The 13,355-nt window shown below is 47.4% G+C and overlaps 1 protein-coding gene across 10 annotated transcripts in view; it reads left to right on the top strand.

Moving 5' to 3' along the window:
* RBM33 (RNA binding motif protein 33) overlaps positions 1–13,355 on the top strand; it is a 110,773-nt gene that overhangs the window by 69,316 nt on the left and 28,102 nt on the right. For 8 of the 10 annotated variants that reach the window (XM_059886006.1, XM_024991295.2, XM_010804693.4 and 5 more), the window contains 5 exons: positions 4,403–4,535; positions 4,914–5,257; positions 6,453–6,725; positions 8,102–8,389; positions 11,682–12,329. In XM_059886006.1, coding sequence (XP_059741989.1) covers positions 4,403–4,535; positions 4,914–5,257; positions 6,453–6,725; positions 8,102–8,389; positions 11,682–12,329 — 1,686 coding nt within the window. The remainder of the gene's footprint in view (positions 1–4,402; positions 4,536–4,913; positions 5,258–6,452; positions 6,726–8,101; positions 8,390–11,681; positions 12,330–13,355) is intronic. The other 2 variants (XM_024991293.2, XM_010804696.4) reach the window with 1 other exon arrangement.

Here is a 13,355-nt window from a genome sequence, read left to right on the forward strand (position 1 = left end):
ACAGAATCCGCGACTGCTGGCTTCTGGGGAGCTGAGCGGAGGCGGCAGCTCTGGAGGATTCTTTGGCACCTGGGGCTGAGTTCCGCCTTCCAGGTGTTGACGGTACAGCCAGTAACACTGCAGACCTCGTGTGTCCTTCAGTGGCCACTCAGGACTGAAGCGGAAGTGGGCTGGGCTGGGCGGGGTGCAGGAGGCCCTGGACGAGGGACTCTGAGAGCATTGCTTCTGAACAGTGGAAGTTAAGCTTTGTCTTACTTCTTGGGGGACCGGTGAGAGTCTTTAAGTCAGTAAACGTTCCGGTGAGCGCCGCTGCCTTCCCGTGGTTCATCCGGATCAGCACTGAGGGCTGAGTGGAAATAGCCATACAGGACTTTCTCTCTTTCTCAGAAAACGCTTTTACTCTTCCCATCCTTCTTTCTGATACCGTTTCTCTATGTCTGTCCTCTTTTGTCAACTCGCTAGCATAGCAGTGACTGATACAGCTAATGAGCTGTGAGTCCTGAAGTGTGCTAACCGTAGTTCAGATTGAAAGCTTGTTAGCAAATCAGTAGTGTAATAGTTCCAACTGCTGTTGTAATTCAGCATCTTGTTCGTGTTTTTTACGTGAAAGCTGGCCAAATGCAGTATCAGAATGTGAATGAAAATTTCTAGAGTACTGCTAACATTAGCCTTGAGCACATGATTCATGGCAGAAAGTTCTCTGTGGATGGAGGTGCACCTGGGGAGGAAGCTCGAGGGGCAGGAGCATGGGAGAGGGTCACAGGCAGCCAGGGAGCCTCAAGGGACGCTGCTGGGCCCGTCAAGAGGAAGGGGAAGCTTGGCAGGGGTCTGACGTGGCGTGTGTAGAGCTCCACCCAGCAGTGCTGGGTTCTGTGGGGATGCGGGCTTGGGGGCCAACCTTGGCCCGGGCGCACACAGTGTCTCCCAGGACAGGCCACTGGCAGGAGAGTGAAGGAGGGACAGGGAAAGGAAGTTTCTGAACCAGGGGCTTATGAGAGGGCTCACATTTTGGTTGAAACAGAAGCACAGAGTGAACATCCTGAAGAAGTCAGGATGTGGACATTTGTACAAAATGCGATGGTTTCCAGAATTCATGTTTTGCATAATAGTTATAAACTGTGATTTTCACATCTGAGTCGGGAAAGTGTCATTTTTAGAATCCCCAGATTTAGTCATTTTGATGACTTATATGCACTGAAACTTCCCCTACTGTATTTTCACTTGTTTTTCTTGGGTACTAAAATCTGTGATTAAAAAATAAAATATATAATAGTGTCACGTGATTGGATTCCCTTGGCTGTGAAGCGGGGCACGTCCCTCTGCCCTCACCGTGAGTCGGGGAGTGGGAGCTGGGGCGGTGGAGGCTGTGGCCATCACGTCTGGTCTCCGCCCGTCCTGCCTGCGACACAGGTGCTCGCGCCAGCTTCACAGAGTGACTTGACTCCCGTGCCGATGGCTGCGGCCACTGCTGCTGCCCCGCGGGAGTGCACTGGAAGCAGGGGCTCTCGCGTGGAGACTGAGTCCTGGGAAGGAGGGAGGGTTCTCTCTCCCTCTTGTGACGGTGCCCAGACGCGAGCCTCGGTGCCGACTCCGGCTGGGCCTGACTCGTCCCCGGGTCTCCCACCACGTGCCCTTGGGGCTGTCAGACTAGCCAGGGAGGCAGGGCATCGACCCCAGGTCCCGGTGACAGTGCCGGTAAGCCCCCCCAGGTCCAGCCCAGGCGTCTCACGCCCACTTCTCAGCACACGGGTGGGCCGGCCAGAGTGAGGGCCTTTCCTGGCACAGCCGTCCTCCTGCCATCGACGGGCACTTCCACAACCACGGGGCTTTCCTGAGGCCTCTCGGGGTGCTGTCTGCCCCGCCAAGCCTGCACCCAGGCAGACCCTGCCCTGGTGGCCTGACGCAGGCCATACACACTGGCTTACACGTGATCCCCGTGCAGTTATCTGAAGGGAGCTAACATTTCTTAGGATGCTGTAAAGGTTGAAAAGGTTTTTTTACTTGTCTTCAGGTATGTGTTAATGTTTTACTATTTGTAAGCTAAAACCTCATGAAAAGTTCATGTGTTTTATTTTTATAAGGCTTTAAATTTAGTGGTTTCTTTTACCTTTTACACCCAGTGCCTTGTTTGAGGCTGTGGTGTATGTAGTTAATGTCTCTTACCTGTCCCTTCTGTGTTGGTCTCTTTGAAACTGTCTTGGTGCTCCTCTTCCGGAGGAGGGACAGGCAAGTATACTCCATAGTAGGCTGAGGAGCAGGCTGTGCAGCTGGACCCCGGTTTTACTTAGGTGAGCGTTGCTAATTTGTGTATCACATTGCACAGATGGGAGGCAGCATGACCAGTCAAATCTTGTCGTAAAACAGAGGGCAGACAATTTTAAATTTTATTATCTGGGCCACTCCAAGAAAAATGATTTAAGCATTAAAAAAAAATGATTGGACCTTGATTGCTAATATGTTATCATCCAGAAAGTTTTGAAATACATTTACATGTGAGGAAGAAGGTCTGTAAAACTACAGACAGGATACTAGTGCTGTATTTCATAAATACTTTATTAATAATTGTTCTTTCTAAGTTACTTGACAAAATACCCATGTAAATGCACACTACATATTCATTGACTGCACACAAAAATACGAGTCGTTTTAAAACGGGGGGAAGAGTGGCAGTGGAAGGCAGAAGGCGAGTCCGTGGGGATTCCTAGTGTGGTTTGACCAGTCGGTGTCCATGTAGGATAGCTGCTGCTGGTAGAAATAGGCTTTTCCAGCATTGTATTGGGTTAGTGCAGAAGAGTAAATATGGAAGAGCATCCATATCACAGCATCATATTCGAAGTTTCAAATTAACATTGTGATAAAAATATGTACATTTATTAGGGGTACAAAAATGTGATGATTTAGTCTGAGAGTATACGGTCATGTATTCTCAGTTATAAATCCGACATTTGTCAGTTCCCAGTATTTAATGCTTCAGTTGTATCTTAATTGGTGCCTTTATCTAGAATGAGAGGTGATGTTCCCTTACGTCAGATGCCAAACATTCTGAGGTGAGAGTGTCCTCGGTTTCACCCACATAGACACAGACTTCAAGAATTCCATCCTTGCGGCTTTCTGACCACATAGCTCTGTGTCTGTCTATGAAGAAGTCATGTTTGTGTCTAAATATAGTTTTGTTGATGTCATATAGCCAACGGTCTTACAGGTTTGTGATGTTTATTCTGGTGTTCATTTTGCATTATCCTTAAAACACTGTGGAGAGAGCAGCTGTTTAAAGAGAGAAGGAAAGCAAATGTAGTTTGCAAAAGTGTTTTCAACATTGTAATAAAATGCCACAGTTAGAGAGACTCGCTAGTTGTATTAGTAATAAAAGGACAGGAGAATCATTAGAATTTCAAGTTTGTGGGAAATGTGATTTTTTTTTAAAGTTGAGAAATTCTTAATGAAGTGTTATTAAATGATAGGATATATAGTTAATGAATTTCTGGAAAAATAAGTAGGAAAAAATGGGGCTTTCTTAAGTAAATATATTTTTTTTTTAAGTAAATGTATTTTTAAAAATTCTCCATAAATACTTGGAAAACCAACTGAAAAATGACTTTTTAAGAATCAAGATACAGTTGATTTACAATATTAGTTCTGGGTGTATAATATAGTGATTTAAAATTTTTATAGATGATATTTCACTTAAAGTTATTGTAAAATACTGGCTGAAAATTATTATAAAATACTGGCCTGAAAAAGAAGTAAGTAATTTTAGGTTTTTTTTTTTTTCTTTTGTAAATTTTTACTGGTAATGTGTTCTTGAAAAATGGTAATCTGTAAGAGTTCAAAATTTTTTAGCCAGTAGAGTCTGACTGTGGTATTTCTTTTGTAGTAATGTGGTTTCTTAAACATTTTCATCAGCATTTTCACATTTTCCTATTTCATCAGACGTGGCTGATTTTTGTTACAGTACACATTCAATTTCTTTTTCTTCTTTTGAAGTAAAGCAGCTTCATAGCTGTGGCTTATGGTCCTTTCAGAAAGGTAGCAAAGAATAGCATGTTTGAGAAGATAAATGTCAGGAACGCTGGAAGTAGACATTTAGTCTTTCAGATTAATGGGCAAGAAGGTCAATAATTGCGTGGATTTCAGTAAGCTTAAAATATTCTGCTGGTTCTGTAGTACTGTGCAAACATTGAATTAATTTTTAGGTGTTGCATTTTGATGGCTGACTGTTTAATTATGGGAGAGATATACAAAATACACCTGTTTTGTAACATGAGGTTGTATATAGATGGGGGTGGGGCTGCAGGAGATCAGTTACTTGATGTTTTCAGAGGAAAACTTAAAACAGATACACCTTTCTGAACATTGCCGCTTATTTTCCCGCCTTCCATCCTGTTTTCCTGCTGTTCTTTAGGGCCCTCCAGAGTTCCCGCAGCACACGCCTGGCCCCGTCCCCAACAGCTTCAGCCAGCCCCCTCGGCTTCCTCTTCAGGACCAGTGGAGGGCCCCGCCCCCGCCCCAGGAGCGAGACCCTTTCTTCTTGGGAGGTAAAAGGGGGTGCGGAGGACGGGAAGAGAGCTGTGTGGGGCCCTGTGCCTGGCCACGTTTATGCTTCATCCGCGCTCAGCCCCCAGCCGGAGCTTCTGTGAAGAGTGTCCGGTTTCTGTGCCATAGCCTGCCTGTCATTTCAGATGCTGTGGTTGGCCACTAGTGGCATCTGAAATGTGAAGACCTCACAGGAAGGGGGCCATCATCTATAGAAAATAACGAAGGAAGCGATCTAGAAACAGGCAAAACCTAGAGTTCTTTTCAGATACTCACCCCCAGCCACCACTTGTAACTTTTGTCCTTAGTAGGACAGTACATAAAGCTGATTGCTACGGAGTGTTCTAACTAGAGGTAAGTAATGTTGCAACTCCCCTCAGTTTCAGGTGAGCCGAGGTTCCCAAGCCATCTCTTCCTGGAGCAGCGAAGTCCCCCGCCACCGCCACCTCCTCCCACGCTCCTCAGCAGTGGTCACCCTGTGCCCACGCCCAGCCCGTTGCCGTTCACCCAGCCCGGCCCAGCGTTCAGTCAGCAGGGGCAGCAGCCTGTGTTCCCCAGAGAGAGGCCCGTGAGGCCAGCCCTCCAGCCGCCAGGGCCTGTGGGGCTCCTGCACTTCAGCCAGCCGGGGTCTGCAGCTACGAGGCCCTTCATCCCTCCTCGCCAGCCCTTCCTGCCAGGCCCGGGACAGCCCTTCCTGCCCACCCACACGCAGCCCAGTCTGCAGGTGAGTGGCTTGTGGTTCAGAATCCAAAGGACAAGCTCCACCTTTTCATTCTAGTCTTTTGAGATGTGGAGAGTGTTTAGAGAACAGGGGCGTTAACCTTAATGTACTCTTGATTAAAGACAATTTTCTTAATATTGCTTCTTAACCATAGGAAAAATGGAGATAGTGATTGTCATTTTTTGGGGAAATGAAAAAATTCAGTATTAAGATTTTGTGAAGGATGTTCTATATACTGCTAATAAAATTACGGCATATTTTGATAATACCTTCGCTTATCACTGCAAGATTCTCAGAAGGTTAACAGGAAGTTGGGTTCTTTGTCAGATCACATTCCTGCAGTGTGTAGTGGGGAAAAAGGGGTTGCTGCTGCCTCCTTATTTGAGAGATTAGTGTGCCCTCTGCTGGTGGTTTTTTCATCAGCTGCTGGAGTGTGCTCTCATCAGAGCGTTTCGTCCTGTATTTTAAGTTTCCTCTTGAGGTGTGTAACGATGATGTGCTTGAACTAATTGTTTAGAAACCACATAGAATATATACCTGAAATAAAAACAGGTAAACGGTTATTTCTTAAGATGTTAAAGTAAGATAAACATTTTCTTCCTAAATTATTTTATTAAAAAACTATAATTTTGGAATTCCCTGGTGAACCAGTGATTAGGACTCCTCTATTTCAGTGCTGCAGGCATGGGTTCACCTTGGTTCCACCATCTAGAAACAGTTAGCCCAGCTGGGGTGACACATTGTTCAGTCTTTTCAGTGCTTGCGTCCCCATGATGCTTTCTTTCCCCAGTGAGCTTGTTGCCATCTCTCGTGGTGGTGAGTATCTTTCACCAGGCAGACGTTGGCATTATCTGGCTCCCCAGCTCAGGCACGCGCTGGCTCTTTCAGTGCGTGGGGATTAGACAGTGTTGCAGAGAGCGTCCCTGAGGTTGTGTCTCCTTCCTCCTCAGTTATTACCTCAGGATGCATTCCTGGAAGTTCAGTATTTGACGGTTTAGAGCAGATGGAAAATGCCAGATAGTAGCTTTTGGCAAATTACTGCCTTTAAGGTATTATTCACCTTCATCAACCAATCTGAAATGAAATTGGTGCCACTTGAAGTTCCTTCTGGTGTTGGGTCTTCAGGGAAGTGGCTGCACTGGAGCGTGACTGGTTCACACGTGGTAAACTGTCATCTCTCTCTCTTTTGGCCTGGAAGGGGCCGCTGCACCCCCCGCTGCCCCCGCCACACCAGCCGCAGCCGCAGCCGCAGCCGCAGCCCCCGCTCCAGCCCCCGCTGCAGCCCCCGCTGCAGCCGCCCCCACCGCACCAGCCTCCGCACCAGCCGCAGCAGCACCACCACCACCTCTCCGTGCCGCCCCCTCCGCTGATGCCTGTGGCTCAGCCCCAGTTCAGGCCTCACATGCCGGCGGCCCAGCCTCAGCCCAGCAGCAGCCGGATGCAGTGCCCCCAGCGCCCGGGGCTGCGGCACGTGAGTGTCCCGTGTCCTCAGCCAGCTCCGGGGATGCCTGTTCTGGCGCAGGACTTTGGTGTATCTGCCTGTTTCTGTAGTGATAGATGATGAGGTTATTGATTGATGCATAACTTTAGAGAATATTTTTGGGTGATAGTCATGCTACCTTTGCCAGTGGCTTATCACTTGCTACTGAGATTATCTCTAACTCCTCAGGCAACTAGTGCATATGTAAGTGAATTCAGGAAGAATTTATTGAATATCCTTTGTTGTCAGGCGCTACTCTAGTTCCTGGCAATAGACCAGTGCACAGAAGAGATGCATTTCCTGCCTTCATGGAGCTTAATCATTGGGGAGAGCCGCATTGATTCAAGTGCTGTCAGCAGATGTGTGGCTTGTCAGGCGTCGAAAGAGACTAGAAAATGCGTGTTGCTCTGAAATTCAAAGATTAGTCATCATTACTGTCTTGTCCCCCATTAGATGGACGCATGCTAAGTCATCTCAGTGGTGTCCGACTCTTTGTGACCCCATGGACTATAGCCCACCAGGCTCCTCTGTCCATGAGATTTTCCGGGCAAGAGTACTGGCGTGGGTTGCCATTTCCCTCTCCAGGGGATCTTCTCCACCCAGGGATCGAACCCGGGTCATGTCCATTGCAGGTGGATTCTTGTCTGAACCACCAGGGAAGCAAACCTGTGTTTTTCTCTAAGTAACGTTGAGACTAAAATGATACAAAAAATTGGAAAGAATTTCCAGATTTGGAAAGGAGGTGCTTTGTAACCTGGACTTATAAGCAGAGCGGCAGACGATGCCCTCAGCCTTGCGCTGAACTGCCTTGGGTGCTCCCTCGCTGGCTTCTCACAGATCTGCACGCTCCTCTAGGTGTGCAGTCTGTTGAGAATCCTGAGAACGAACATGACTGACAGGTGTCCTCTCCGATGAAACCTTGGGGCATCTTTCTCCTCCAGAGTGTAGTTTTTTTAGGGCACTAACTTAATGCTTCGTTCTTTGTTCTAACTGGAATTTAGGGGCCCGTTGACCATGGGGGTGCCAGTAACCCAGCTGACTCCTCATGCAGGAGTTGATTGCTCTGTTGATTCTGTTAAAAAATGTCCCAGTCCTGTAAGGCAGCCACTGCAGTCATCTGGTGTAATACGCATAAAGAGGAGGCTGTTCGCAGGCTGATATGGTGCCTTTCCCAGTCCCAGGGCTTAGCTGTAGGCTATGCTGCTACATAGAACAAGAGACATTTATGTAGGAGGAAAAGGTTTACCAGCGGGACAGTGTCCGCCTCCCAAAAGAGAAGTCACTCACTCAGTCAGATTAATCTCATGTGCCCAGTTTCTTCTCCCGAGTCTCCAGTTGTGATTAGAATTTCTTTCTTCCTGTGACAGAACACTACTTCTCAGAATGTGACCAAGCGACCAATGCAGCAAATGCAGCCAACTGCTCCGAGAAACAGTAATTTGCGTGAATTACCGATCGCGCCGTCTCACGTTATAGAGATGAGTACCAGTCGCTGCTCCTCCACACCCGCGGCTCAAGTGAAACCCATCATGAGCACGTCTCCCGCCCCGAGGCCCGGGGTGGGGCCCAGGAACACACAGGGGAAGGCCGAAGGGAGAGCCAAGCCGCTTAGCCCTGTGGGTCAGCCTAAAGAGGAAGCCAAGACCGGAGCAGAGGTGGGGCTTCTTTTTCTTTTTAATTAAAAAATAATACTTGGTCTCAGACAAGGAGATCTTACAATCAACCTGTACCTCTTAGGGAAGAGGTAAGCACTTCTTCCTGCTTAGAACACACTTAGCATCCAGTGTTCTTCCCAGAACCTTCCCACGTTCTTTTCACTGGTTTCTCCTTGCAGCCTAACCACCATATTCAGAGAAGGCAGTTTCATTCTCACTGGCCCTGTCTTAGACTGTGTTTATGTATTTATACAGTTGCAGTTACATGTTGCACAATCTGTGTATATCAGGAATCTTAGCGGACTACTTCTCTAAAAGGCCCAGATGATAAATATTTCAGGTTTTATAGTCTGGATGGTCTCTCAGAATGACTCAGCTCTGCAGGTTTAGCACAGAAGCAGTTATAGACGGCCCTGCATGGGTGGGCATGGCTGTGCGCGGTGAGCACTTTGTGTGAAGAGTCGGTGCTGGGCCGAATTTGGCTCATGGGCCTTGGTTAGCTGACCCCTGACATACACGCTTACGTTCCTGAGACTTGTTCTGCTTTTACACTGTGAACTACCAGAAGAGGACCAGCTTTACTGTGGACCTTTAAATAAGACAGGGTGGGCGTATTTTGTTTTGAATTGTGTAATTATTGCTGATTTCTAAGCAGGTATAAATAGGTAAGAATAAATAAAAATGCACGTCCGTGTTCTACGTGATTTCCAATTGAGATGTTATTTGATACAGTTCTGGTTGCTTGGTTGTGTTTTGCTTAGAGGTGGCTCAGTGTTAATGCAGTGTTAGTCATGAAGCTTAAAACTTTTAGGGTATTTCTTTCCATTAGTAACATGTATTAGCTCACTCCTGGGACAAGCCTCTTCCGTCCATTGGTCTCCTGTCCAAGTAATGAGTGTGCTTATCTAGCAGTTCCCTGCAGCTTCCCTCTGGGCTCCCCTAGAATTACAGACACGGAGGCTGGGCAGGGTCTCGTGTGACGCAGCTTTCACAAAGCCGGGGTGTCTGGTGTAGTGCAGGCCGGGGCACACCCCTGAGCAGCCGACTGCCATGGCCAGCAGAGCGGCTCTGAGCCTGTGACTTCACGCATGCTCCTGGGTGTGTGTGTCAGAGACGTGCCAGAGACCTGTATGTGAAAGTTATGCTAATCTATAGTAGTGTATAGAGTGTAAGAAATAAGTATTGTGTATTCACTTAATGTTAATCGACTTCATGTATAAAAGAGTAATGGCACAAAGACTTTCTTCAGGTAAGAATACAGGCAAGTCGTGTTTTCTTATTAGATTGTCTTCTAATAAATTATTGTAGCAGCTGTTAGGGTAATGCTTCCAAATCAGAGGTGTAAATATAAAGTAAAAATATTGAGCTAACATTTAAAAACATATTATTAGAAGAAGGATGACATTATGGTTTTAAAATCAATATATGAAAAAATAATGTAGATTTACAAAGTGGACTGAGATAATTTAGAAATCTTTGCTAACAGTTTTATCTTGCTTTTATTTTATGTAGGTAGTTCCTAACTCACGTATAAATGGATTTGGCTCAGAAAAGTGAGGTCACACACAGTTGTATGATGACAGTGGCTAAGTAAAATGAGCAAGGTGGCTTTTGAGGCTTGCTGTTGGGCAGTCTGCCCGTCCCGTCCGTAGTGGCTGGTTCAGCAGGCTTCTGCGGACGCCTTCCCTAGAGGAAGACGGGCACTCCGTGCGTGACGTGGACTTGCGGGTGGCCACAGTGCAAGTGGGGTGGAACCAGGAGTGCAGTTTTTTGTGGGGGTTGTTTTTTTGTTTCTTTTGCTTTTTAAAGTCTTCTATTTGTTTTGCTTAGGTAAACGTGAAATGTGATTTCTCTTGTATTCACCCAGTTGATAAAGATATAATAAAGGACAAGTCTGTTTTGAAATATTTCTACCTATATTTTTGAACATACTGGAACTGTTTTTTGATTCCTTGGGGAAAAATCCGAGTAGGTGGTAACTGTCCTGCCTTTCAAACAGTGCACCTTCCGGACCTGTTACTGCTGCCCCAGGATGACCTGGCTCTTGGGCTTTTTGAACATCTGTTTTCCTGTCTTCCCCTAATGTCCCTTCCAGCTCTGTGTAGCCCTCATCTAGCTTCAGATTTGCTGTTTGAAGTTAGATGGCTGAGTTGGTCAGAATTGCTTCTGAGATGCAGGTAATGAGGCTTTGGCTCTGTGCCTTGTAGGTCCAGTGCACGGGCCCTGGGGGCACCAGCAACTCTTCAGCGGTATTTTAGCCTTATGCTGGTGGTTTAGTCGCTCAGTCGTGTCTGATTCTTGCAGCCCCATGGAACTGTAGCCCGCCAGGCTCCTCTGTCCCTCGGATTCTCCAAGCAAGAATGCTAGAGTGGGTTGCTATTGCCTTTTCCAGGGGATCTTCCCAGCCCAGGGATCGAACTCGGGTCTCCTGCGCTGCAGACAAATTTAGTCTTTAATCCCAAACTTGTAAGGTTTATCTGTTAGCAGTGGGTTCTGGGCAGATTCAACCCTGTTATATTCTCTTGTAAAGGGTCTGTGTGTGATGACATCTATGATTTTTTAGAAATAAAATTATTACAATTTTAAACATGCTTAACTTCTAATAAAGTTTCCTCTCTGAATGCTTTTTTTTTTGAAAATTATTGGACTTTATAAAGATTATTTTGATAGACTTAGAGTGGTTTGAGGCTGGCATATTAAAGGCATCCCTTATATACCATTAATATTCCAGTACTGCAATTGGCAGCATTTTGATTCTGAGGAGAGTGCATGAGTTCAAGGTCAGAGAGATTGACTTGGCTGTTCATTATAAGCAATTATTCTGTGACAAATGAGTTTGAGATCAGACTGAAAATTCTGTACGAAAAATCAATAGTTCTAATCAGGCCCTTTCAGGTCATTTACACCCACCTTTTGTTGGTTCGTCAGAGAAGAGCCAGATAAAACCTGTGACAGCAGGGCCTCCCTGCTGCTGCAGTTTCCATTTCAAACATATTTTGATATCGTAAATGAATAGTTTAATTGATTTAAAGTTGTAAATGAGTGGAAATTTACATTATTTAATTTTTAATATTCTGATAAGATTTTCCAAATTAGCTTTAGCTGTGTAAATTTTTTTCCCTCCCCCGGGGAAGGAGTTCCACTTAAAGTGTATAGGCAGATTTGAATGGTTTCTTTCAGATCCTGAATTAAAGGGTTTTTAGAAAGTGCCTTTTCTTAAGTTTGTTGAAACAGACTAGAACCGTAGCTCGCCTCGTACTCCAGAGTAAAGCACTTGTGTTTCTGGTTTCAGTTTCCTGATGAAGACGAAGAAACGAGGTTGTACCGCCTGAAGATAGAGGAGCAGAAGCGCCTGCGAGAAGAGATCCTGAAGCAGAAGGAGCTGCGGCGGCAGCAGCAGGCGGGCGCCCGGAAGAAGGAGCTGCTCGAGAGGCTGGCCCAGCAGCAGCAGCAGCAGCAGCAGCTCTGCGCCCCGCCTGCCCCCGCCGCGCCCGGCGAGCCGACGCCCACCCCGCCGCCCGCCAACGGTAACCCGCTGCTCCCCTTCCCGGGGCCTCCGGTCAGACCCAATGTGAAAAACAGACTCCTCGTCAAAAACCAGGATGCGGCCGTTGCAAACGTTCCACCAAAAACATCGGGTTTTGTGCCGTCTGGTGCTCACACACAGTATCCAGGGCAGCAGATGAAACCACTGAGACACTTGAGACAGGCCAGAACCATACCTCAGAGTCCAGCTCAGCACAAAGCCCTGCAGGCAAAGCCCGCCGATGCGGAGGGGCCGCCGCCGCCCTCGCAGGCCGCTCGAGCCGCATCCCTCCAAGGCCGGCCCCCGGAGGCCAAGCCCGGCGCCAAGAGGACTGTCATGCACCGGGCCAGCAGCGGCGGTGGAGACGGGCCGCACGTCAGCTCCAAGGTCAGGGTGATTAAGTTGTCAGGCGGGGTAAGTTGACGAGGTCACCAGGGCCTCTTGGACTCTGTGTTTCTCCGAGTGTGTCCCAGCTCCCAGAGAGTCTGTGAAGGTGGGGTCAGGTCACCCTCTGCAGTCCCGTGGGCAGCTCCTGTCCCCCGAAGTGCTGGGACCCCTGCTTCAGGTCTCTTTGAGTGTTAGTGGAAAACCAGTGTGACAATTCCTAAAGTCCCGTTTTAGGAGTTTTGTAGAATTTTTAACTTCTTTTTGTAGATAATTTATAATAGACTCTTCAGTTTTGTTTTAAAAATTAAATTTCCTTTACCACAAAAGAGGTAATCTATTGCGTGTAGCTTTAGATTTAGCGGTGCCTACGGGTGGGGAGGGGACAGTGTGTGTTGCTTTTAAGCAGCTTTGTCCCAGACACCATTTCCTGTCTTCCAGTTCAGGCTGGTTGCCCCACCCCTCCATCCCCATTTGAGGAGAAAGGGGATCGACCAGATCCTGGCATGTAATCACGGGGGTCTTCCCGCAGTGTCCTTCGGAAGTGGGGCGCACGTTGCTCCTGCCTCACCTTAGCTCGGAACCCGTCTTAGAGCGTCTGTAGTGAAGCAGCCTGCCTCTGCAGTCTGGGTGAACCCAGCGCTTAAACCGAGCAGACTGGCTGCAGACAGACCCTGCTGTAGGAGACCCTCCTGTCAACCCGCGTGGAATGCTGTTGTTTTTCAGTCGCTCAGTCGTGTCTGACTCTGCGAACCCATGGACTGTATAGCTGGCCAGGCTCTTTTGTCCATGAAATTTCCCAGGCAAGAGTACTGGAGTGGGTTGTCATTTCCTTCTCCAGGGGATCTTCCTGACCCAGGGATCGAACCTGCGTCTTCTTCATTGCAGGCAGGTTCTTTACCACTGAGCCACCTAGTGCTTTCTTAACCCTGCCGTGCAGTCTCTACTTACTGTAGAAGGTACGCCCATCTCTTGCTTTGTCATCAGTTAACCACAAAATATTTACAGTAGGGAAAATGCGTGCTTAGTCGCTTCAGTCATGTCCAACTCTGTGAC

Source organism: Bos taurus, chromosome 4, assembly GCF_002263795.3.
Source record: "Bos taurus isolate L1 Dominette 01449 registration number 42190680 breed Hereford chromosome 4, ARS-UCD2.0, whole genome shotgun sequence".
In the NCBI taxonomy this organism is placed as follows: domain Eukaryota; kingdom Metazoa; phylum Chordata; class Mammalia; order Artiodactyla; family Bovidae; genus Bos; species Bos taurus.